The sequence below is a fragment of the Lynx canadensis genome, chromosome C1 (assembly GCF_007474595.2).
Source record: "Lynx canadensis isolate LIC74 chromosome C1, mLynCan4.pri.v2, whole genome shotgun sequence".
Lineage (NCBI taxonomy): Eukaryota > Metazoa > Chordata > Mammalia > Carnivora > Felidae > Lynx > Lynx canadensis.
Genome location: NC_044310.1, coordinates 202974349 through 202998826, shown reverse-complemented (window position 1 = coordinate 202998826; position 24478 = coordinate 202974349). Strand labels below are relative to the sequence as shown.

The 24478-nt window shown below is 45.8% G+C and overlaps 2 protein-coding genes across 2 annotated transcripts; both read left to right on the top strand.

The window, feature by feature from the left end:
• The first annotated feature begins 268 nt into the window (after positions 1-268).
• On the top strand, positions 269-3764 carry LOC115521664 (receptor-type tyrosine-protein phosphatase-like N). Its single transcript, XM_030327048.1, has 5 exons — positions 269-388; positions 1270-1320; positions 1492-1596; positions 2832-2964; positions 3356-3764. Exons 1-4 carry the CDS (start codon positions 271-273, stop codon positions 2930-2932), a joined length of 375 nt encoding a protein of 124 aa, XP_030182908.1. The 5' UTR covers positions 269-270; the 3' UTR covers positions 2933-2964; positions 3356-3764.
• Positions 3765-16337: 12573 nt separating this feature from the next.
• Positions 16338-22065, top strand: RESP18 (regulated endocrine specific protein 18). The gene is given in 6 exon segments (XM_030323769.1): positions 16338-16352; positions 16511-16694; positions 18415-18519; positions 19531-19663; positions 20051-20138; positions 22015-22065. Coding segments are annotated over 6 exon segments (576 nt in total).
• The last annotated feature ends 2413 nt before the right edge of the window (positions 22066-24478 follow it).

Here is a 24478-nt window from a genome sequence, read left to right as displayed (position 1 = left end):
CAAAGGGCTAGTATCCAAAATCTATAAAGAACTCACCAAACTCCACACCCGAAAAACAAATAATCCAGTGAAGAAATGGGCAGAAAACATGAATATTCAACTGTTAATAGCAGAACTCTGTCGCCGAGACGGGGAAGAGCCGGGGTTGGGGGCCTCGTCACCAGCCGCTGCCATTGGCCGAGCTGCCGGAGAGGGGCGCTCGCAGTTGTCGCTGGGGTCTGGCCTTGGCCGCGGCGGTTGGAGCGGTGGAGCCGGCGCGCCAGAGCAACCATGCAGCAGCGGGCGCGGCGAGCGCGGGGGGCCCGGGGACCTGCGGGGATGCGTCTGATGCTTTGCTTCCTGCTGTTGAGCAGCTGCCCTGGGGGCTGGGACGCCATTAGTCCCCACGGTCAGGAGGAAAGCTGGGGGAAGGTCTGGGAAGTGGGGGCTGCGGGAGCGGTTGGTGCACGAAGCAGGGCGAACCGTGTCGGGTGGGTAAAGTCAGCAAGCACGGGGCGGGGACCGGGGGCGGGGGGGGCGGTTAAAAATCGGAAGGTGGCGGTAGGACGGAAGAGAAGTGGGCCCCAGGGGAGACTAGGGGTGCAGCAGGAGGAATGGAGGTGACAGATCCCGGCCACGGAAGCCACGGGACAAAAAGCACGCGGAGGGCTGGGGTGGAGGTACCCAGCGCTGAGGGATAGACGGAAGGAGCCTGGCCGCAGGCATCCAGTCTTGACCTCGGGATGAGGCCTGACTGGAGCCAGGTGCCTGGGCTTACCCTCCTCCCTGGGGAGGTAGGTGGGGGGGGGGGGGTCTGCGGGAGGACGCCTAGCCTTCCCCACAACCGTGTGCCTCCCTCTCCATTTGTCCTCCGCGTCCTTGAACTTGGAGACCAATGCAGAGGGCTTCCCGCGGGCCTGGGGCTCTGCAGAGTGCTGGAAGGGCGCAGAGGGGAGTCAGGCCCTGTGCAGATGCCTGAACCCTTTCACCTCCTGGACTTCCCCCTGCTCCCACCCCATCTACCTGGACTGAGGAGGGGTCTGTATGGTAGAAAAGTTACTCCTCACATTGTGTAGCTAGGTATACTGTGGCTTTCAGAATAAGAACCTGGGATCCCAAGGCTTAACAGTCTGAACCCAGCCCCCAGGCTTTATACTTCCAAGGATTCTGGAAGTCTTTCCAGCTCTCCACCCAGGAAGCAAACTTCTTCCCCCATCCCTACGCTGTCCGCCTGTCTGTCCATTCAAGTTTTGTAGCCCTCTGAGGCTCTGCTCACCTGTCCATCCACAGGCTGTCTCTTTGCCCGAAGACTCTGCTCTTACCTGGAAGTCTGTGCCAAGGGTGAGTGAGACCCACAGGGTAAAGAGGAAAAGGTGTGATGGAGGGAGAGCTGATAACTGGGAAGGGGGAGGGATCTGAGCTTGATGGTGGAGAGGGTACTGCTCTTCTGCAACCAGGCCCTCTTGAAGGCTTTTGGCCAAGCTCCCTGCTAATGCCATTCTGTACCCTTAGAGGGACAGCCCCAGGTGGGCATGCAGCCACCCAGGTCCCGGCAAGGAGTCGTCAAGCTGGTCTTCCGATACTGGCAAGATGTGCTTCAGTGGCTCATGCCTCAAGGTGAGACCAGAAGAGCTGAAAGAGAGAGGCTGGGCTGTGGGATCCCCACCTTGACATTAAAAGCTCCTTCCACAGATTTCTCTGCCTGAACTTTTCATCCTCACCTCTGGAGCCTCACCTGCTCAGACCCTGAGCAAGATGGGTGGTGGTCTCCCAGCCTTTGTGGGGAAGCTGTTGTCACTTGTCTTCTCTTTATTTTTAAAAAATATTTGTTATTTTTGAGAGAGAGTGCGCACAAGTGGGGAGGTGGGGGTGGGGAGAGACAGAGGATCCGAAGTGGGCTCTGTGCTGACAGATGTCAGTGCATCGGGTCCTGCCCCACCAATGTTGGGCTCGAACTCACAAACCAAACCGTAAGATCATGACCTGAGCCAAAGTCAGACACTCAACTGACTGAGCCACCCAGGCACCCCTTACTTACCTTCTTTAGAGGAGCACAGTAGAGGCAATTAGAAGTCCCTGGAAGAGTTCAACATCAGTCTCCTTGGGACTAGCCCTATGCCCCTCTGCCCTGTGCTATCTGAGTGCTCAGGGCCAGGAATCATGGGGTCCCCAGTCAGAACCTCTCCCTCCCGTACACATATTCCAGACTCTGAATTGGGGGAGTAGACAGCTCAGAGTGTATGGCAAATAGAAGCATGACAGATGGGGGTGCAGAATGGGAGGGGATTCCTTGGGAAAACGTTTCTGATCCTCCTTGAAGGCCGGGTTTCATGATTGCAGGGTTCAGAAGGGAGATCTGCTTGGAGTTCGAATTACTGCTATTAATGATCATAGTGTATGATGTGCGAGCAATGCCTTAGAGTTTTAGAAACACTGCGTATGTCCTCCACTTCCATTTGGTCCTCATAACAGCACGATTGTTAAATTCACATTTGGCTACTTATCGCTCACCAAGCACCGTGCTAAGAAACTTACATGGATTACCTCCTGTAATTCTCTCAACAATGGTTCATCATTTCATGGATGAGAAAACTGAAGCTCGGCCAATTTAATTAAGTTCCCAGTTAATTAAGTTAAGTTAAGGGTCACAGAACCAGTAAGAGCAAGGATTCCAGTGCCAAGGTGGGCAGAAGGCAAAGCCCTGTACCCCAGACCGTCTCTGGATCCCTCCAGTGCCCCGTGGCCCTTACGTACTTTACCGAAAGCAGAAATTCCAATTGCTCTCTGGTTTCTGGGGTAGGCCAATCCAACTGTCCCAAGGTCAACTTACACTCCTCCCTTTCTCTCTGCAGGACTGTTCTGGAAGGATGATGTCACTCAAGATGTAAAGACCCAGAAGATGGAGCACATGCCCAGGCTTCACACCTCAGAGACCTACATGAGGGATGGGTAGACAGCCTTTCCCACCAAAACCACCACGCTGAGGTATGTGAGGCCTGTGGTCTGTCCACACTGCACGTGTCTGGTAGACAGAGCAACTGGGAAGGGAAGAAGTATCAGGGATGCCAGTAGGAGTTGTCAGAAGTCCAGTGAGTAGAATGAAGAGAGCGCCTGTCTGATTTCAGCCAGAAGCAATCCCATGATACCTTGGTGATGTCCACAAAGGGAGGGAATTGGGACGCATGGCTACTATGTGGTATCCCTGGCTTGGTGTTCGCCTTCTAGGGACAGGTGCAAAGGGAAACTCTAATTGTTGTTCCCTAAGGTGAGAGTCCCTCAGGGATTTTGAAATTCTTCATTTGGATATCATCTCTTTTCCTCTGGGCCTTTTCACCATTTTCTCTTCACCCTTGACTCCTGTTTTCCTTCCCCTCAGAGCCCAGTGACCAAGGTGAACAAGGAACAATGCTTGAACTCTAGAATGGTTTCGGAGGTCCTGAACCAAGCAAGAGATGACCAACCACAGCAAGGCCCCACGGCAGGTGAAGGCCTGCCCTTGTCCAGGAACACTGAGCCCACCAAAGGTCTGTTTACAGAGGGAGACAGGGTGAAGGAGGGGATAGACATTGGTTGATAAGGAATGATTTCACTGAGACTGATGGAGAACCTTCTGGAAGAGAGGGCCTGGAGGATGGAAAAGAACAGAGCCAGCCCAATCTTCACCCTGCCACTGCCCAGCCGTGACCTTGGACACATTACCTAGGCTCTTCAAGTCCCTTCTTCCACATCTGTAAAATGAGAATGGTAATAAAGACGACCCTTCTGGTGTTGCTGTGTGGATCAAAGACAATATATGAAAAATGCCAGCGGTTGCTGGATTGAGGGGAAATTCTCCCTTTGCCCACTGGAGGGCGCGCCCACTTTCTCTCTCACAGCTTTTCACGGATTTCAGCAACTGGGGATTGCAAGGTGCTGGGGGCCTGCAGTGGACTCTTGCTTTGTAAGATCAAGCACAGTCACAGAGCTTGAAGGGCCTGCAGAAATCTACTTGAGAGGTTTCACAACTTAAAAAATATATATGGGCTCCCTAGTTTTCTAAGAAAATCTTGCGTATGACATGACTCTAAATCCTCACCTTGCCCATCCATCCATAGCCGTGTATCTGTATACATTTCTCCCTCTCTCTCTCTTTCAGTATACACACACACACACACACATTTATACATACACATATAAACATAGATATGAAGATCCTTAAATGGGAGAGGAGTACCCAGAGCGCCTCACATTCAGCCTCCCCCTTGTTCTTCTCAGTGGTGTGGAGAAGTCACCTGGCAAGGTTCTCGGGCATCCCCTTGGACCCTTGAGCTCTCTGGAGCCCAGGTAGAAAACTGCCCACCTCTTAGTTATCCATCCATCTTTACAGCTGAGAAACTGAGTGGGCAGGCATAGAGCAGGGCCAGACCAGGTCCCCCCACCAACCTTCCCCCACCGCAGCCCCACCCTTCCTCTCCGGGGCCCCCATAGAGGTTGGGCTGCTTGACACATCAGACTTCTCCACACTGAGGATAGCCTGAGGAGGTGACATTAGAAGTTTGACCTAAAAGACATCCTAGAAGCAGCCGGGGGAAGATCTGGAAGAAGAATCCCCAAGGCAGAGAGAATTACAAATACAACTGCCCTCAGGTGAGATTGCAGGGCTCCTTAGGAGAACAAACAGAAAGGCTTATGGTAGCAGAACAGGCCCAGGACTACTCAGGTCTATAGACGGGTTTGGGTTTTGTTCAAAGTGTAGTGGGAAATCATCAGCAAGAGAAAGGCGATATGATTAACATTCTATAAAGACATAGTGACGCTGCTGGAAAATGGATTATAAAATGGACAAGAGTAGAACCAAGTAGAACTGTCTGGGGCTACTGAGTTGTCCAGGTGGGATCTGGTGGTACCTTAGACGAAGATCGGGGCAGCGTTGCTGGGAACCTCTTAGCTGGGCTCCATCCAGAGGCAGCCTGCACCTCAGAAGTGCTCTAGCCTTTTACCCCTTTCAAAAAAACTGGTCCCCCTCTCTGTCACCATGGCAGCCAGGCCTCCTTAGCTTGGATTGGTTGCTGGACCGCATCGTTGGTCCTGTGACTGACCCTGTGATGGGGACTGGTTGCCATGGTTCTATCAAGTGTGCAAACAAGGAACTACCATTCTCCTTCAGGCTCAGGGGACCAACCAGCCCTGTGTCTAATGGAAAATCCCTTGAAGGAGATAGAATTAGAGATAGGGACCAGGGAAAGGCCTGTAGTCTGACAGTGCCTGAGTCCCTTGTCTCAAGGCTTATTCACATTAAGACTGCTATGGAGACTTGCTCTGAATTTGGTGGGGAGGGATGGGGACGGAAGTCAGTGTATTCATTAAAAATTCCTTGTTTCTTCCCATTTTAGGATGTCTTTGAGCTATTCCCTAGTCTGAGTCACAAGTCACAACCTCGCAGCTGATTAAGACCTGAGGGGGAAACCTTCCATCCCCCACACCTTCCTGGTGCTCTCAAGAAGGGCAATTTCAGGGGGCACCTGGGCGGCTCAGTCGGTTAAGCCCCTGACTCTTGGTTTCAGCTCAGGCCATGATCTCATGGTTCGTGGGTTTGAGCCCCATGTTGGGCTCTGTGCTGACAGTGTGGAGCCTGCTTGGGATTCTCTCTCTCCCTTTCTCTCTGCCCCTGCCCTGCTCATGCTGTCTCTCTCTCTCAAAATAAATAAGCTTAAAAAAAAAAAAGAAAAAGAAGGGGCACCTGGATGGCTCAGTTGGTTAAGCATCTGACTTTGGCTCAGGTCATAATCTCACGGTTTGTGAGTTCAAGCCCTGAATTGGGCTCTCTGCTGACAGCTCAGAGCCTGGAGCCTGCTTTGGATTCTGTGTCTCCCTTTCTCTCTGCCCCTCCCCTGCTCATGCTCAGTCTCTCTCTCTCTCTCTCTCTCTCTCTCTCTCTCTCTCTCTCTCTCTCTCAAAAATAAATAAAAACATTTAAAAATAAAATAAACTAAAAAATAAAAAAAGAAGAAGAAGAAGGGCATTTTCAGGCTGACCCGAATTTGGATCTGGATCATTAAAGCTGATTTTCAAGCAAACTCTTTCTACAGACTTGTCTGGAGGCAGGATGGGGAGGGTTTGGACCTGACGGGAGTCTCTGAGGTGAGAGAGCTAGGATCGGAACACAGGAAAAGTTGGGGTGTGGGGTTCGGAGAACACAGCCCTGGTTGCACCCAGTGCATGGGTTCTGATCCCTTCCTCCCCCTACGGATTACTTCTAAGGCAGATGGACTGACAGCTGGAGGATGAGCCATCCCCACCCGCAGCCTTCAAATGTATCTTCTTGGTCTCCCTTCCTTCCATTCGTGGAAGGAAAGTCTTCCTTCCAGACCTTGGGTCTGCAAGGCCTGGGACCTTGGTCTGCCTTTGAGGTTCATGGCACCATCTGAGCATTGGGGTCCCCTACAGAGCAGTTACGCCAGCCCCAAACCCAAGAACCCACACAGAATTCTGTGACTAAATGCTTTGCACATTTAACGCTCTGATACCCTGTGGTCACTTTGCCCCGGGGAGAGGGGGACCAGCCACCGTCGCTCAATTCAACCGAACTCCAGACATCTCATGCCTCAAGCTTTGTATTTCTCACAGCGCCTAGCTCATTTGATCCTCACAGATGGGAACACAGGGGAAGGTGCCAATCCTACTGTCTTAGTGTGTTCAGGCTGCTGTAACAAAATACTGCAAACTGTGTGGTTTATCAACAACAGAAATTCATTTCTCACAGTTTTAATTTTTTAAATGTTTAAATTTAATTTTTTAAAGTTTGTAAATAATGTAATAAATGAATTTTCTTTCTTTCTTTCTTTCTTTCTTTCTTTCTTGCTTTCTTGCTTTCTTGCTTTCTTGCTTTCTTGCTTTCTTTCCTTAAGCCCTTGAGGGTTAAGGTTTCAAAAATACCCCTGGAATGTTAGGTATTTCTTAGCCTCCATATTGTGTGCATCCTCTCCATCCTTATTTGGGGTTATTGAAACACTTTCCAGTATTCTATTTTAATGTAACAATTGTGTTTTTTATTATCTGTCTGTACTTTTTAAGTGATTGCTCTGGGGATCTGAGTATATACATTTAACTTGTCTCTCTCTCTCTCTCTCATCATAGCAGAGAGCCCGATGAAAGGCTCAAACTCATGAAGCGTGAGATCATGACCTGAGCCAAAGTTGGATGCTCAACCGACTGAGCCATCCAGGTGCCCCTCTCACAGTTCTAGAGGCTGGGAAGCCAATGAGGTGCTGGCAGAATTGGTGTCTGGTGAAGACCTGCTTCCTGGTTCACAGACAATGTCTTTCACTGTGTACTCACATGGTGGAAGAGGGACAGATCTGTCTGGGATTTCTTTTATAAGGGTACTATTTATAAGGGTACTATTTTATAAGGGTACTATTTATTTATAAGGGTACTATTATAAGGGTACTCCCATTCATGAGAGGTCCATCCTTAAGACCTAATCACTTCACAAAGGCCCCACTTCCAAATACTTTCTTATCACCCTGAGGGTTAGGATTTCAACATATTAATTTTGGGGGCACACAAACATTCAGACCATAGGATCTGCTTACTTATAGAACCCAGGGAAACTAAGACACCCTCCTCTGGCAATACAGGCTTACTCATGCTTCCAATGCATGTCCTATCCCCTGCATCTGTGCATCTAAGGACATAACTAAACATAATACTCAACATATTTACCTATGCCTGGTTTTTTTTAACTTTATTTATTTAATTTGAGAGTGAAAGAGAGAGAACATGATCAGGGGAGGGGCCGAGAGAGAGAAAGAGAGAGAATGCCAAGCAGGCTGCATGCTGTTAGCACGAAGCCCGATGCAGGGCTCCAACCCACAAACTCTGAAATCATGACCTGAGCTGAAGTCAGATGCTTAACCAACTGAGATAGCCAGGCACCCCTATACCTAGTTTTTATTAGCTAGATTGACACCTACCACCTACCCTACTTTTCCTCATTATACATTCACTGTGTCTGGCCACCACAATTCATGGTTCCTGCCTCAAGGCAACTGAAGCTTAGGGAAGTAAGACATACATATAACATATTCATGCAATAGATATTCATTGAACACCTGTGTAACACACCATGCAGATGCCCTGCTTCATATCCCCTGCCCCATCTCTGAGTTCATCTGTGAACTGCAGGTAGACAGTGTCTATACAAGCTGACAGCTTCCCACCTCAAGCTGAGACTCTACTTCTTGTCCTGTGGGTATTCTGGAATGCTAGAGAAACTTGCCTACCTGTGCTCAAGACAACTCTGAGATGTCTTGGAATTAACACTCCCAGAGGCAGTTAAGGATTGAGTTTAGTAGATATATATTCCTGCAGATCCATCCCTGGTGGGGTAAATCTGAGACAAGTTCTACACAGATCCTCAGGGGTCCCCAACAGGGTTCGTTCCCAGTTGCCCATTGTGATGGTTAATTTTATGTGTCAATTTGACTGGGCAAAGGGGTTCCTAGATAGATGGTAAAACATTATATCTGAGTGCGTCTATGAGGATGTCTCTGAAAGAGAACAGCATTTGAATTAGTAGATTGAGCAAAGAAGATGCCCTCATTAACGCGGGGGGGGGGCATCATCCAATCTATGGAGGACCCAAACAGAACAAAAAGGTGGAGGGAGGGTGACTCTGCTCTCTGCTTGAGCTGGGACATATGCCTTCTCCTGTCCCTGGACATCAGGACTCAGATTGGAACTCATATCATCAGCTCACCTGGTTCTCAAGTCTTGGGACTCAAACTAAATTTTGAGTCCCAGCTTTCCTGGTTCTCTGCTTGCAGACAGCAAACCATGGGATTTCTCAGCCTCCATAATTGTGTGCATTCTTTCCTTCCTTATTTGTGGTTATTGAAACACTTTTCAATATTCTATTTTAATTTAGCAATTGTATTTTTCATTATCTTTCTATACTTTTCAAGTGGTTGCTCTAAGGATCTGAGTATACACATTTAACTTTTCACAGTCTGCTTATGATCTTACCATTTTGAGCCAAATGCAGAGATCTTACTAGCATATGTTCCTTCCCTCTCTGGCTTTTATGTTGCAGCTGTCGATTAGAATCAGTTACATCTACATACATTTGAAACTCTATCAGACACTGTTAATAACTTTTGCTTTGAACCATCAAACATATTGCAAGTAATTCAAAAGGAAAAGAATATATTTACCCAGATAGTTCCCATTTCGATTACTGTCTCCATTCTTGATGTTCTGGATTTCCTTCTGAAATCATTTCCTTTTTATCTGAAGAATTTCCTTTAGCAATTCTTTAGAGCAGGTCTGCTGGCTACAAATTAGTTTTCCTCCATTTTTGTTTCACCTTCGTTCCTGAAGTATATTTTGCTTGGTATAGAATACTGGGTTGACAGCTCTTTTCTTTCACTACTTTTTAAATGTTATTCCATTTCCTTCTGTCCCCCATAGATCATAATGAAAAAATCCACAATCATTTGTTCTCCTATAAGTGATGAGTTGTTTTTCTCTGGCTGTTTTCCAGATTTTGTCTTTGTTTTTAGTTTTTAGAAGTTTGATTATGATGTGTCAAGGCATGGATTTCTTCAAGCTTATCTTGTTTGTGTAAACAAACCCCAGTTCATCTGCCTGATGCAGGTAAAGGCCAATCACTGAGATATCAAGTTTGTAGCAAGGAAAGGGTTTATTCAAGAGGCAGCCAAATTAAGAGATGAAAGGGCATACTCAAATTTGCCTCCTCAGAGGGAAAGGATCAGGGATTTAAAAAAAAAATTTATGTTTTTAAATTTTATTTTTGACAGAGAGAGAGACAGAGTGTGAGTGTGGGAGGGGCAGAGAGAGAGGAAGACACAGAATCCGAAGCAGACTCCAGGATCTGAGCTGTCAGCACATAGCCTGATGTGGGGCTCGAACTCACAAACTGCAAGACCATGACCCAAGCTGAAGTCAGACGTTTGACCAACTGAGCCACTCAGGTGCCCCAAGGGTCAGGGATTTTTAAAGGCAAGTGGAAGGGGTCTGGGTAAAGGAGAGAGAAGCTTCATGACTCAAAAATAAAGGAAGTTAGAGAATATTGTACAAAGTGAAATAAGTCAGTCAGAGAAAGATAAATACCATATGATTTAACTCATATGGAATTTAAGAAACAAAACAGTTGAACATTGGGGGAAAAAAAGACAGAGGCAAACCAGAAAACAGACTTTTAACTATAGTGAACAAACTGTGGGTCACTGGAGGGGAGGTGGCAGGGGGGATGGTTTAAATAGATGATGGGGATTAAAGAGGACACTCGCAATGAGCACTGGGTGTTGTATGTAAGTGATGAGTCACTAAATCCTACACCTGAAACTAATATTCATTGTATGTTAACTAGCTGGGATTTAAATAAAAACTTGAAAAATAATAAAGGAAGTTACTAAGTACGAGACAATTAATTTCATTTTGCTCTCTCATTTAGAAGAGGTGGCCGCTAATCCTGACTGGCTCTGGCCAGCTTCTTGGTTAAACCCTGAGTCTTTGCAAAACTAAATCAACACTTGGTTATCATGGTGTCAGAATATCCTTGTATCATCTTATAGAACCATGGTGGCTGACAGCATTCTGAGAACAAGGAGATTTGGGCTAAAAAGTTGCAGCTGTGCTTATCTGCCCCATTAACCCTTTGGTTACTGGTTTCATTTGAAGTTCACTGAACTTATTGGATCTGTAGGTTTGTGGCTTTTGACAAATTTGGGAAGTTTTCAGCCATTATTTCTTCAAATTTTTTTTCTTCAAATATTTTTAATGTACTACCCTTCTCCTTCTGGGACTCCAATGACATGAATGTTAGACTTTTAGTATTGTCCCACAGGTCGCTGAGGCTCTGTTTACTTTTTTCTCCAATGTTTTTGTCTCTGTTGTTCTGACTGGATCACTTCTATTGGTCCATCTTCAAGTTAACAGATACTTTCTTCTGTATTCCTGTTCTGTTACTGAGCCCATCCAGCAAGTTTTTATTTTGGTTACTGGATTTTTTTGGTTCTAAAATAGCACATTAGAGCAACAAACAGAACAGCTAGTGGTAAGAAATGCAGTTGGAGAAGTAGACCCAAAACTGACCATTTGGGGCTTTTCAGCTAGTAGTAAAGAGTCTAGATCTTATACAAAGGGCAAAAGAGGGTCTCCTGGGTGGCTCAGTTTCGTTAAGCGTTGAACTCTTGATTTCAGCTGAGGTCATAATCTCACAGTTTATGGGATTGAGTCTCACGCTGGGTTCTGCGCTGAAGGCAGACTCGGACTTCAGGGATTCTCTTTCTCCCTGTCCCTCTGCCTCCTCCCTTCCTGCCACCACAAATAAATAAACAAACTTAAAAAAAAAAACAAAGGACAGAAGAAAATCACTAGGGATTTTAAGGAAATGAATAGAATGATGTGATGTACAATTTTAAAAGACCACCCTACTACTGCTGGATAACGTATTGATAGAGGACAAGAGTGGAAAAGACAGGCCTGTTAAGAAGTATTGTTTTTGTCCAGGGGGACACTGGTAGCTTGGACTGGGCATTGCATAGAGCTGAGTATCTCTAGCTGGCCATGTACTCTACCCAGAGACAACCTGAACTTCAGGCAGAATCCAGACCCTTATGGTCTCCAAGGAAACAGCTCCGGCCTCCTGTCACCATGGTAACCATGCTTCATCTGCCTGGATTGGTCGCTGTGGTGACATCAGCAGCCCTAAATGACTAATCCCCACAATGAGAACTGGTTGCCATGGTGCTAAAGTATGCATAAAAGAATCTGCCGCTCTTCTCCAAGTCAGGGTCTTGGACTAACTCTAAAGCTATGGGGAAATGAGGGGAGGGAAGAGAAGATCAGATACTGGACCCAAGGGGAGGCCAGCTGTCAGGCAGTTGCTAAGTCACTATGCCTTAGGACTTGCCCAAATCAGGACTACTATTAGAGCTTATTATTTATTGGGAGGGGGGAGATGTTTTATGCTGTAGATGGGGGAGTCCTCCAGCATATATCCACACAAATTGCAAATCCCATGTTTCCTTCCACTTTAGAGCTTTTTAAACTTCTTCCTCCTCTGAGCAAAACTTTGTAGCTGATTAAGGTATCCCCATCCCTACACCCTGCATTGGCATCTAGAAGGGCAGGTCTAGGACAACCCGTTTTGGGATTTTTAAAGTGCGTTTTTATCAAAACTCTTTCTGTGGGCTCCAACCAGAGCCTCTGAAGGAAAATATGGAGGGCCAGAATAGAGAAGATATTCGTGGTGGGGGTGGCAGCCTGGCTTTTGGTTCCTTTCTCCTTCTAGTCATCATTCATAACATGAATGCAAGGTAGAGTAGAACCACAGCTGAACTGCAGTCATTCCTCACCCACCCACCACCCTTTCTGGTGGTTATTTTCCCCTTGGGAAAGGAGCTTCCTCCTTTGAACTCCAGGTCCAATAGGCCTGAGAACCTGCTTTGTTTTCTGAGGTTACTACTCCCAGCATTAAGGCCCCCTCCGATTTCCCTGGTAGTTTGAAATCTTAGAAGGGAGAAAAGCTGAGCGACCTCTGTTCAACCCACCCAAAGACCAGTATGTTCTGTTTTCCTACAGCATTATATTTCTCAAAGCAGATTCATACTCATTTGCTCTTAGGCCTCAAATTATTTCTGTAAATCATTTTCAAATATCATGTATAACCCAAGTCCATGATAACCACATAAACTTCCAGCTCCTGGTATGACAAAATAGTTTGTGTTAGTCTCTAACATTGAACATATGTACTCGAGACAAAATATAAAAATAAGTGTTTGAAAGCATGGAGACCAACCAAAAGCAAGAAAAACTAGAGGGAATATAATCCTTGAAAAAAACAGAGTCCACAGGTGAGTTCCACATTTAACAGGCTTTCCTCCTAAGGACACTTCATGTTTCCCTACAGCACATGGGGAAATAGAGCATGGGCAGGAAAGTGGCAGTCTGACAGGCCTCGGAAACACAGGCTGGAACACAGAAATGACAGAGCAGCTGGAAACAAGGAAGAAATCTGGGAACTGAGTGAGCTACAGAGAGGTGAACCCCAAAATCCACATATAAATTTCCTTCAAATACTTAACTACCTTTTAAATGGCACATGTTCAGGAAGAGATTTCAAGGAATCTAGTGGAAAAGTCAAATATCTGAACAGGGATTTTGGAAGCTGCCAAAGTGTGTTAAGGAGACCAAATGTGGGGTTCAGGACCCATGAAATTAGAAGGTCTTGGTAAACGCCTTGGGGTTTTCAGTAAAATCCCAAAAGGACCAAATTCTAGGTGTAAGCACAATGTCACAGCACTAAGGGATACAGCCTAGGATTAAGAACAGAACCAAAATGCTCCCGCCTTAACTAGGCTTCTCATAGTTCATGAGTTCAAGCCACACTTCAGGCTCTGTGCTGACAGTGCAGAGCCTGCTTGGGTTTCTCTCTCCCTTTCTCTCTGCCCCTCCCCTGCTCACTCTCTTTCTCTCTCTCTCAAAATAAATAAATAAACTTTAAAAAACAATACAATATAAAGATGAATAGCTAAAAAGTCAATGAAGTTGAATACTAAAAATTACTTGATTATTCCAAAAGAAAGGAGAGGAGAAACAATGGAAAATGGGTAAGACAAAAAACAAATAACAAGGTAGCAGAACTAATCCCAAACATATCAATAATTACATTAAATGTAAGGAACTATTAAACAATCCAATCAAAAGGTGGAGATTGCCAGTCTGGATTTACAAACACAACAAAACAAAACAGAATCAAACTATATCTTGTTTATAAGACATATACTTTAAATATAATGACAGGGGAGCCTGGGTGGCTCAGTTGGTTGGACGACAGACTTCGGCTCAGGTCATGATCTCATGGTTTGCGAGTTCAAGCCCCGCATCAGACTCTGTGCTGACAACACACAGCTGTCGCAGATGTGACAGCTCTGTCTCCCTCTCTCTGCCCCTCCCCTGCTCACATTCTGTCTCTCTCTCTCTTTTTCTTCCTCAAAAATATGTGAACATTAAAAAAAATTAATAAAAAATAAATAAAATATAAATAAAGAAAAAAAAACTAAAAAGTCCCTAATTGCAACATCCTTCCAAATGATCCATGGGTCTAAGAAGTTACAAGAAAAATTAGAAAATATTAACCATGTGATAATTAAAACACAAAAAAGTAATGCTTAGAGGGAAATGTGTAGCTGTACATGCATTTACTGCGAAGAAGAAAACATGTGGGCCACCTGGGTGGCTCAGTCGGTTGAGCGTGTGACTTCGGCTCAGGTCATGATCTCCTGGTTCATGAGTTCGAGCCCCGCCGTTGGGCACTGTGCTGACAGCTGAGAGCCTGGAGCCCGCTTCAAATTCTGTGTCTCGCTCTCTCTCTCTGCCCCTCCCCTGCTCATGCTCTGTCTCTCTCTGTCTCAAAAATAAATAAAACATTTTTTAAAATTTAAAAAAAAGAAAACATGTAAATCAATGATAAACTATCAACTCAGTTCGAAAAATAAAGGAAATGAGACCCAAAGAAAATAAAGGGAAATAATATGTGATAACTTAAATGTCATGGACAAATTTCTTGAAAAATTCGTTTCCAAAACAGACATGAAAAGAAATAGGGTATCTTGAATAGCTGAAGAAATTAAATTGTAATAAAACTTTCTCACAAAGAAACTCTGGGCCCAAATGCTTGAAGAAGTAATATCAATCATGTACAAAGCCTTTCACAGAATAGCAAAAGAGGAAATGCTTTCTGACTGACTCGATGAAGGAGTACAACCAAATGTTGTGAAGAAAACAGGAGAAAAATATTGGTAGGTTTGGGTTGTGAAACATTTTTAAGAAACAGAAAGCATTTGCCATAAAAAGATAAAATTGAGGGGAGCCTGGGTGGCGCAGTCGGTTAAGCGTCCGACTTCAGCCAGGTCACGATCTCGCGGTCCGGGAGTTCGAGCCCCGCGTCAGGCTCTGGGCTGATGGCTCAGAGCCTGGAGCCTGTTTCTGATTCTGTGTCTCCCTCTCTCTCTGCCCCTCCCCTGTTCATGCTCTGTCTCTCTCTGTCCCAAAAATAAATAAAAGTTGAAAAAAAAATTTTAAAAAAGAAAAAGAAGCAATTCTGACAAAATCTTAATAATTGTTAAGTCTGGGTGGTACATATATGAGTTCATTAGATTTTAAAAAAAAAAATTTTTTAACACTTATTTTTTAGAGATAGAGCGAGACAGCGCGAGTGGGGGAGGGGCAGAGAGAGGGGGGAGCACAGAATCCAAAGCAGGCTCCAGGCTCTGAGCTGTCAGCACCGACACAGGGCTCGAACCCGTGGACCATGAGATCATGACCTGAGCCAAAGTCGGACGCTTAACCAACTGAGCCACTCAGGCGCCCCTAGATTCTTCTTTTTTAATATTTGAGAATTTTCATAATAAATTTGTTGGGCCTAATGAAAAAATATTGAAATGCCAGTCTAGGGTTTAGAAGGCTCACACACTGGCCTATAACTACAAGAATGGAAGCAAGAGGGGCGCCTGGGTGGCTCAGAAGCTGGGTAAGGCTTCCAACTTCTGCTCAGGTCATGATCACATGGTTCCTCGGTTTGAGCCTCGCCTCAGGCTCTGTGCCTCCAGCCTGCTTTGGATTCCGTGTTTCCCTCTCTCTCTGCCCCTCCCCCTCTCCAGCTCATACTCCCTCTCTTTCAAAAATAAATAAACATTTTTAAAAAAATTTTTAGGGGCGCCTGGGTGGCTCAGTCGGTTAAGCGGCCAACTTGGGCTCAGGTCATGATCTCACAGTCCGTGAGTTCGAGCCCCGCGTCGGGCTCTGTGCTGACAGCTCAGAGCCTGGAGCCTGTTTCGGATTCTGTGTCTCCCTCTCTCTGACCCTCCCCCATTCATGCTCTGTCTCTCTCTGTCTCAAAAGTAAATAAACATTAAAAAAAAATTTTTAAAAATTATAAAAACACTTTACAGATTAAAAAAAAATTTTTTTTAAAAAGAATGGAAGCCAAGAGTTCAGTTCGCTTGTTAGTTATCAAAGAATATGGAGGTTTGAACCAAGGCAATGACAGTGGATGTGGAGAGAAGTGGTGGATGTGCAATATATTTTGCGGGTTGAATCCAAGTATGTTGAGGATTTTTAGGAGCTGAGGGTAGAGTAAGCATCAAGGATAATAAAAATAGACTACATCGAGTGTTTACTGTCCACTGGATGTTCATATTTAATCGTCATAACAAACTTATGGGGCAGGTACAGTTCCCACCCACATCTTAACGTGCAATCTGTTTCTACAACTTTGGGGCTAGGAGTAGAAGCATTAGTCCTTGGGACCTGATTAACGTAAAAAAGCGGGCGCCTGGGGATGAGTTAGGATGGTTCTGGGGGCGGTAAAAAACAACAACAACAACAACAACAACAACAACAACAAAAAACAAGGGGAGGAGTTGGCTACGCGTCCGCAGGGGACAGGGCCCGCCCGCGATTGGCCAAGCTGCCAAGGGAGGGTTGTGCAGATCCAACCCTCGCTGCGAGTGGGAAGCTACAGTCCTGTTTAGCCCCTCCTGCTGCTGTCTCTACTTTCTCTGCAACTTAGGAGGGGAGTGAACGCGCTGATCCCGGGAGAATGCAGCACCTACAGTGGCCTAGGGGTTCTGGGGGGCTTCCGCTGCTCCTCTGCTTCGTGCTGCTGAACAGCCGCCCAGGGGGCTGCAGCGACATTAGTGGCCACGGTCAGGAGGAAACCTGGGGGAGGGGGTGGGGAAGGGCAGGCCAGAGAGCGATCCTGAGAGAAGTGGGTCGGGGGCCTCAAGGTTAGGAATTTAGGAGGAAAAGTATGTGTCTGAGAACGTGAAAAGACACAAATGTGGGAGCGTCTCGTAGAAAGAGACGCAGCCTTGGGGTGGGGATCCGCATGTGGGATCTGTACCTAAGAGAAGCGAACTCAGGGAAGATTGTGAAGGAGAACGGGAAAATAAGTGGGCAGAGGGAAGTAAGCCCCGCCTATGCCGGTACAGGAGAAGACGCACCGAGGGACCAAGGAAGAGAGATGCCAGGAGCTGAGGGATAGGCAGGATCTCTGGACAATAGGAGCAGGGACCCACGGGTAAGGGCGTCCTGACTCCAGAGAGAAAGCTGAGCCAGGAAACGAGCCAGGGATTCATCATAAGCCCTCAGAGCCTGGCGTCTGCGATCTAATTTCTGATAAGAAGGAGAAGGCTAGGCTGGGGTAAAAGAGAATGGAGGGGAAAAGGCCCATCCTTCTTCCTCTCCCTCCACTCAGCGCCCTCGGGGGAGACCAGCGCTGACTCACGTCTGAGCAGCCAGAGACTGACTGCGCAGACTCGAGGATTCCAGTGCCAAGAGCGTGGGGAAGAGGGCGCAAACTCCTAGTCTGACGATTCTTGGATTTACAGGCCAATGCGGAGGACTCGTGAAGAACTGTGGGAGGAGGCCTGGTGGCGGTTGACTGGAGGAGTGTGTGTGTGTGGTGGTGGAGGGGCGGGGGGCGGCGGGGGGGGGGGGGACGTTCTTGTAGGGATGCCTCGCCTTCTTTGCCGCTCAGACGCCTCTTCCAAGCCAGGTTTCGGCCACCACCCCCCAGCACCACGGACAGCGCCAGGTGCTTTGTGGGTTCTGGCAGAGGGTGTCCAGGTCACCAGTTTTCCTATCAGTCCTGGGATCAATGCCTCAGACAATGATCTCCCCTTCCAGAAGAAGTTCTTATCTTTCCCAGTAGGCTGCTGGAGGTTCTACTCCTTCCTAAAGGCAGGGAATTGGTATGGGGATCCATTTGATTCCAGAGGACAATTCCTTTTTAATGCCTGTCCATAATGACTCATGGTAATTCCATTATATATATAAAAAAAAAAATGGACTCTGCCAACTCTACCCCATCTACCCGGAATAATGAAAGTGTTATAGCATTAGGGATTGTTCTCCCCCACACCCTGTCCTTCTCCTATGCAGTTAGACAAACTGGTTTTCTGGACAAGGATCCAGACACACAAATCCTGTACTTACCAATACTTCCTTCCTCTAAGGATTCCAGGCCTCCGTTCTAATCCCCTCCAGGATTTCAGGCCTTCTTTGAGATGCAGCTCACCTGCTTCCCATGCCCCACTTATCACCTGATTATCCATTCCAGGTGTGTAGCTTTCTGAGTGTCTTCTTAGTTCATCCTCCACAGGCTGCTTTGCTTGCAAGCTCTTACCTGGAAAATGGCATCAAGGGAGAATGAGGTGCAGGTGCTGAAGAGCAGGGACAGTGGTGATGGGGGGGTGGGGAGGGAAAAATGAAAAGAAGGAGGATTTGTAAGGAAGAAGGGTCTGGTGAGAGGAACAGAAACCAGGGAACCCAGGGGTGATAGTGAAAGACAGCTGCTTTTCTTCAACTGGGATTTAAAAAGCTTCTGGCCAAGCTCTTTTGCTGATTCCACCATTCTGCCCTTAGATGGTCAGGGCCACGTGGGAGTGGGGCAGGTCTGGCCCCTCCAAGGATTTGTCTCTACAGTCTTCCAGCACTTGCAAGTTGTACTCCAGCAGATTGTGCCCCTAAGTGAGTACGGGCTGGGAAGAGAGGCTGCAGCCTGATCAGAAAATTGGGGTGGGTGAGTGAGGGGCTGTTTGATCTGTGGATGGGCTTTCTTTCTCAGATTTCTCTACTTGAAACTTTCCTGTCATGCTCACCTCATGGAGAAGGGGGTATGACTGCAATGGGGGTGGAGTTGGATAGGTGGACTGTTTGCCCTTGATCACCCTGGAAGAACCCAGCAGAGGCTTCTAGAACAAGCCAGCATCCAACTCCTTCTGATGAGCTCCAACCCATAGTGCTATCTGAGTTTTTCCATAGCCAGGAATCCTTAAGTTCTCAGCCAGAACACACACACACCCTCAGCCTCTGAGTAGGAAGCAGAGCAAATGGATGACTAGTAGAGAGGAGGAATGAAAGGGAGTGGAAAGTCCCTTGGAGACAGATGGCTGATGCTTCCTTAGAGCAGAATTTAATGAATGGGGGAGGGTCAGATAGGAAATCTACCTTGAATTCATATGATTGGTACTACTGCTGATGTCTAATATGTGTGTAATGCCTTAGAGCAGCGGTTCTCAAAGTGCATCCCAGGACCAGGAGCATCAGCACCACCAAAGAACTTGTTAGAAATGCTAATTCTTGAGCTTCACCCCAGATCTACTGAATCAAGAACTCTGGGGGTGGGAAACAGTAATTTGTGTTTTAACAAGGAAGTTCCGATGCACACTAAAGTTTGGGAATCGCTTCCTAAGAGTTTTCTAAGCCCTCTTTACATCCCTAATCTCTTTTAATCCTCACAATAGCATCAAATGAACCAGCAAACAGAATATAATCCTAGTTGAAAATTTATTGCACACCAGGCACTATGCTAAGCAACTTTTTTTTTCTAAATTTAATGTTTATTTATTTTTGAGAGAGAGACATAGCACAAGCAGGGGAGGGGCAGAGACAGAGGGAGACACAGAATCCAAAGCAGGCTTCAGGCTCTGAGCTGTCAGTGTCCCAGGTGTCAATTCACCACATCCTTTCACCCTGCAGGTTTGTTCTGGAAGGATGACATCACCCAGGGTGTGATGACCCAGAGGATGGGGCACATCAGCAGATTCTACCCCCAAGAACCATGTCTGAGGCATGGATAGGCAACCTTTCCCACCAAAACCACTGGGATAAGGTATGAAAGGCCTATGGTTGATCCACACATCTAGCAGACAGACAGCAGGGAGAGAACAGATATTAAAACTGCAGGTAAGAGCTGCTGGCAGGACTATGAGAATGATCTGGATGTTTTGTCTAGGCTCCACAAAAAACAGCTCCATTAGCCATTAGTGATATCTGCAAAGGGAGAGATGGATGTTAGCAGGCCTACCTCCCATCTGTCATCCCTGTCTCTTCTAGGGGCAAGCAAGAGGAGAAACTTTGACTCCTATTCCCCAAGGTAAGACTTATGTGTCTTCTCAAGCATTTTAAATCCCTGACTTTGGATCCTACCCTTTCCCTTCTGGAGCCCTGTCATCCTTTTCTGCCTTCTTCTTGATTTCTGGCTTCTCCCCTCCCAGAGCCCAATGGCCAAAGTGAACAGGGATCAATGTTTTACCTCCAAAGTGGATCTGAAGACCCTGAAATGAGAGGTGACCAACCCTGTCAAGGTAAGGGATTGACTTTTTCTCAGGAGTTTGGAATCACCAAGAACCTGTTGAAATGAGGGAGGCAGCTATGAAGGGAATGAATATTGAGGTGTGAACAGATAAGCTGAAGGTCTTTCCTTTCCCAATCGAAAGGTACCCCCACCTTCCTTCTCTCTCACAGAAACACCTGGGGGTATCAGTATGAGAGGTTGGGAGGGCAGATGTGGAAGCCTCTAAAGAAGAAATTATCTATAAGTTGTGCATAGGCATTGAGTCTAAAATAGGCATTGAGGGGCACCTGGGTGTCTCAGTCAGTTAAGGGCCTGAATTTGACTCAGGTCATGATCTCGTAGTTCATTAAGTTCAAGCCCCATGTAGGGCTCACTGCTGTCACAACAGAGCCTGCTTCAGATCAATCCTCTGTCTCTCTGTGTCTCTCTCTGCCCCTCCCTCACTGTGCTCTCACTCTTTCTCTCTCTTTCTCATCTCTCAAAAACAAATAAACATTAAAAAACAAAATAAAATAAGCATTGAAAATTGCAAAGTTTATTGCCAAGTTTATCTGTCTATCTATCTATCTATTTATTTATAGTGAGTTCTATGCCCAATGCAGAGCTCAAATTCATGAACCTGAGATCAAGAGTCGCATGCTCTATTGACTAAGCCAGCCAGGCACCCCTAAAATTGCCAAATTAAAAACAATTAAAAAGTCCTTTTTTTTTCTCCATATACTCCTTTGCATACAGCAAGGGATAGCAAAGCTCCTTTGGATAAATGGGAGAGGTAGTCCAGAGGCCTTCACATTCAGCACTCCTTCCCCTCCTTGCTCTACCCTGTGGCCTGGGCAAGTCACCTGGGCAAGGCTCTGGGTTATCTCTTTGAGATGCTTAAACTCTTCAGAATCCAGATTAAAAACACCCATCTAGCACTCCCATCTATCTTTATAGATAAGACATTGGGGCCCAGGCTGGTCAAGGGATTTACTCACAGCTACATAGTAGGTTCATGGCAAAGCCAAGACTGGACCCAGGGCTCCTGATTCCCAGACATTTCACAGGGGCACATCCCCTGCCCTTCCTCTCAGGGACTGCAGTGAGAATTGGGCTGTTCCCAACATCCAACTCCTCCACATTAACAAAAGTCTTTTTTTTTTTTTTGGACTAAGACCTAAATTACAAGAAGGTGGCAGCCAAAGGAAGGTATAAAGGATGGTCATCCCAGGCAGAGAGCAGTGACAAATGTCCTGAAGCAAGTATACCATTCAGGTTAAAGGAACAGGTGGAAAAGTCAGTGGCAGAAGATTAGGTTGGAGAAGTAGGCCCAGGACTGGCCATATAGGGACTCATGGATTTTATTTTAAATGTAGTGGCAAGTTAACTGGGAAGTTTTAAGGAAGCCCTAAACAATCATGATGTGATACATGATTTCAAAAGGCCACTCTTGTGATGTTGGGGTATAGGCTGTGAGAAGAGCAAGCATAGAAACTGAGAGCCTGCAAGAAGCCTGCACCACAGGGAGCTTCCAGCCCTGCATGCTCTCCTAGGAAACCAGTCCCCACTCCATCAGATAGCAGCTGGTCTTCCTAAGTCTGGGTTGGTTGCTGGGTCAAGGCATCCAGAGCTAGGTGACAGATCCACTTGCAAAGGATGGTTGCCATGGTGTTTCTGTAAATGCAAACAAGGTGCTGCCATTCTTCCCCAGCCCAGAGCCCCAGGGAAAAGCATGGGAGAGCTGGAGAACTCTTTGTGGGAGCCAGAAGGACAGACAATGGGTGGGCTGAGTCATTGTAGCTTACTCAAATCAGGCTGTAATTGAAGCATTTTATGAGGGAAAGTAGGTGAGGAAGAGGCCACCTTCCCACATACTGATTCCAATCCTTTGTTTCTTCTTGTTTTAGGACTTCTTTGAGCCATCCCCCACTGTGGGCCACAACCTTGTTGCTGATTGAGACCTCATATGAAGCATCTCTGCCCCAGTGCCCTCTGCCCTCCAGAGGGGCAGTTCTAGGATGACCCAAATCTGGATCATTAAAGTGGACTTTTGTGCAAACTCTTTCTGTGATTTGTCTTGAGGTAGGGCGGGTGGGGTCTGGACACGGCCAGAGCCTCTGAAGTGGAAGAGTAGGGGTGGACCAGAACAAGGGTGCAGTGAAAAAGAGCACAGCTCCTTGGTGCTGGTGGAATGCTGTCTTGTCTTCCCTCCAATGACCATTCCTGAAGTGGAGAAAGTGGAGGTGGGACCACAGCTGGAATGCAGCCTTCCCCACCCACACCTGCCTGCACTGTGTGGTCTAGTTGCATACCCTTCCATGTCAGACAGGGCTGGACCCTGCTGTTTTATGAGGGTCTCCATCTCCAGCATTACCACCCCTGCCAGCCATCTCCCACTCACCCTGCTCCCAAGAATCAACAGAGAAGTGCTATAACCAAAGTGTGCACACGTTAAACATTTTGATGGCTCCTGCCAGTTTCCTCCTGACACCTGAAAATCTTAAAAGGGAGTGGGTAATCTGACCAACTAGGTTCAGCCCAACTGAACACCAGAACATCCTATTTGCCGAGCTTTATGCTTCTCAAATATTCTCACACTCACTGGGTACTCACAGGTGTAAGCAAGTGGGCAGGTATCAGGATTTGATTTCTCTAAGTACATGTGTGCATATACTAATAATCATATGGCAATAAACATAAATTTATATACTTTATTGGATATGTTATACTTCAATAATAAAAAACAATAACTAGGAGCCTCTCAAAGTAAAAAATGTAAAAAGTGAATAGGAGAAAAGATGTTTCTGAAATGGATGATTTGCTCTCCCTGCTATCAATACTTAGTATGAAGAAGCTGTAGTAATTAAGGAAGTGTGGTGTTGATGTGAGGATATACAGGTAGATCTATGAAACAAAGTGCCCAGAAATAGGTCCACAACAATGTGGATACTTTATTTATAATAAAGGTGGCCCTGCAGACAGAAGGTAATATTTTCAATAAATAGTTCAGAAACAATGGAGTACCCTTACAAGAAAAATTCACCTTTGTCACTTTAACTTAAAATGTACACACAAATAGAATCCAGGTGGATTATAGGTCAATGTGAACAATTAAATGATGAAACTTATTCTACAGCTTAAAGCCATTTGGTGGTTTTATTTCACTTCTCTGAACTTCTATTCTGCAAAACTTTGTAGATAAAGCATTTAGAGGATAGCACAAGAATAACGTCATGTCCTAATAGTTGGAAATGACTTCTTAAGGAGGAAACAAAAGTGCAATAAATAAAGGAAAAGATGGTACATTTGATATATTAAATTAAGAATATCTACAAACTCGGGGCACCTGGGCGGCTCAGTTAAGCATCCGACTTCAGCTCAGGTCATGATCTCATGGTCTGTGAGTTCGAGCCTGCATTGGGCTCTGTGCTGACAGCTCAGAGCCTGGAGCCAGCTTCGGATTCTGTGTCTCCCTCTCTCTCTGACCCTCCCCCATTCACTCTCTCTCAAAAACAAAAAGAATATCTATAAACTCTTTGAGCTCAAGTAAGACCGTTTTAGGATATACTATTATCTCTGTCATGTGAATGCCAACTTCTTCCAGCTGTCTTCTCTGATAAGAATGGAAAAGGATGAATTTCCTAAGTCAGTGTTGTCTGGTAGAAATATAGTTTATAATTATATACGTAATTTAAATTTTTCAAAAAAATAAAACTAAAAATATAATTTTCTAGTAGTCACACGTTTTAAAAAGTAAAGAAGAAACAAGGCAAGTCTGTTCTCTTTAAAAGTGTGGCTTGGAGAGATATTTTTTACTTTGATAGCCCACAGAAAATCACACTGGTCTATAATTTGTTGCTGTTGTTTTGCCTTTTAAATAGGCCCTTATTATAAATTTAAAATCTAGAGAAGCTCTTTTTTTCCCCTACCCAATGAGTTCACAAATACAGACATTGGAGCAAGTTCTTCATTTAAAGATATCATTTATGAATTGGTAAAAGATGATATCCTTGGGCACTAGTGCAGCTTCTAATAGGCAGTGCAATCCACAGACAGTCACCATGCCAAGGCCAATAAGGTTACCTCACCATCTAGAATTTATAGTTTAATTCCTCCCCTTAACAGGGAAGGATAAAATTTATGTGGTCCAAAAGGGGAAAACTATACCCAGAAGACAGTCGTGGATGAGTCTCCACATTTTCCATTCAAGGTGATATTGACTTTTCCTGTCCCACTGGCCCTTGGGATGTTTCCCCATATGTAGTACTATTATTCTTTATCTCATTCTGCACCAAAGTGAATTAAAATCTTCTTTGATTATAGCATGATATTGAGAGGTAACCAGTGATATTTAAATATGCTGACTTGTAA

Excerpts from the sequence above, each read along its gene's own strand:
- LOC115521664 (XM_030327048.1), top strand. The coding sequence starts at position 271 with ATGCAGCAGCGGGCGCGGCGAGCGCGGGGGGCCCGGGGACCTGCGGGG. Across the intron at positions 389-1,269 it reads GGACGCCATTAGTCCCCACG|GCTGTCTCTTTGCCCGAAGA; the intron begins GTCAGGAGGAAA and ends GTCCATCCACAG. Across the intron at positions 1,597-2,831 it reads TCAGTGGCTCATGCCTCAAG|GACTGTTCTGGAAGGATGAT; the intron begins GTGAGACCAGAA and ends TTCTCTCTGCAG.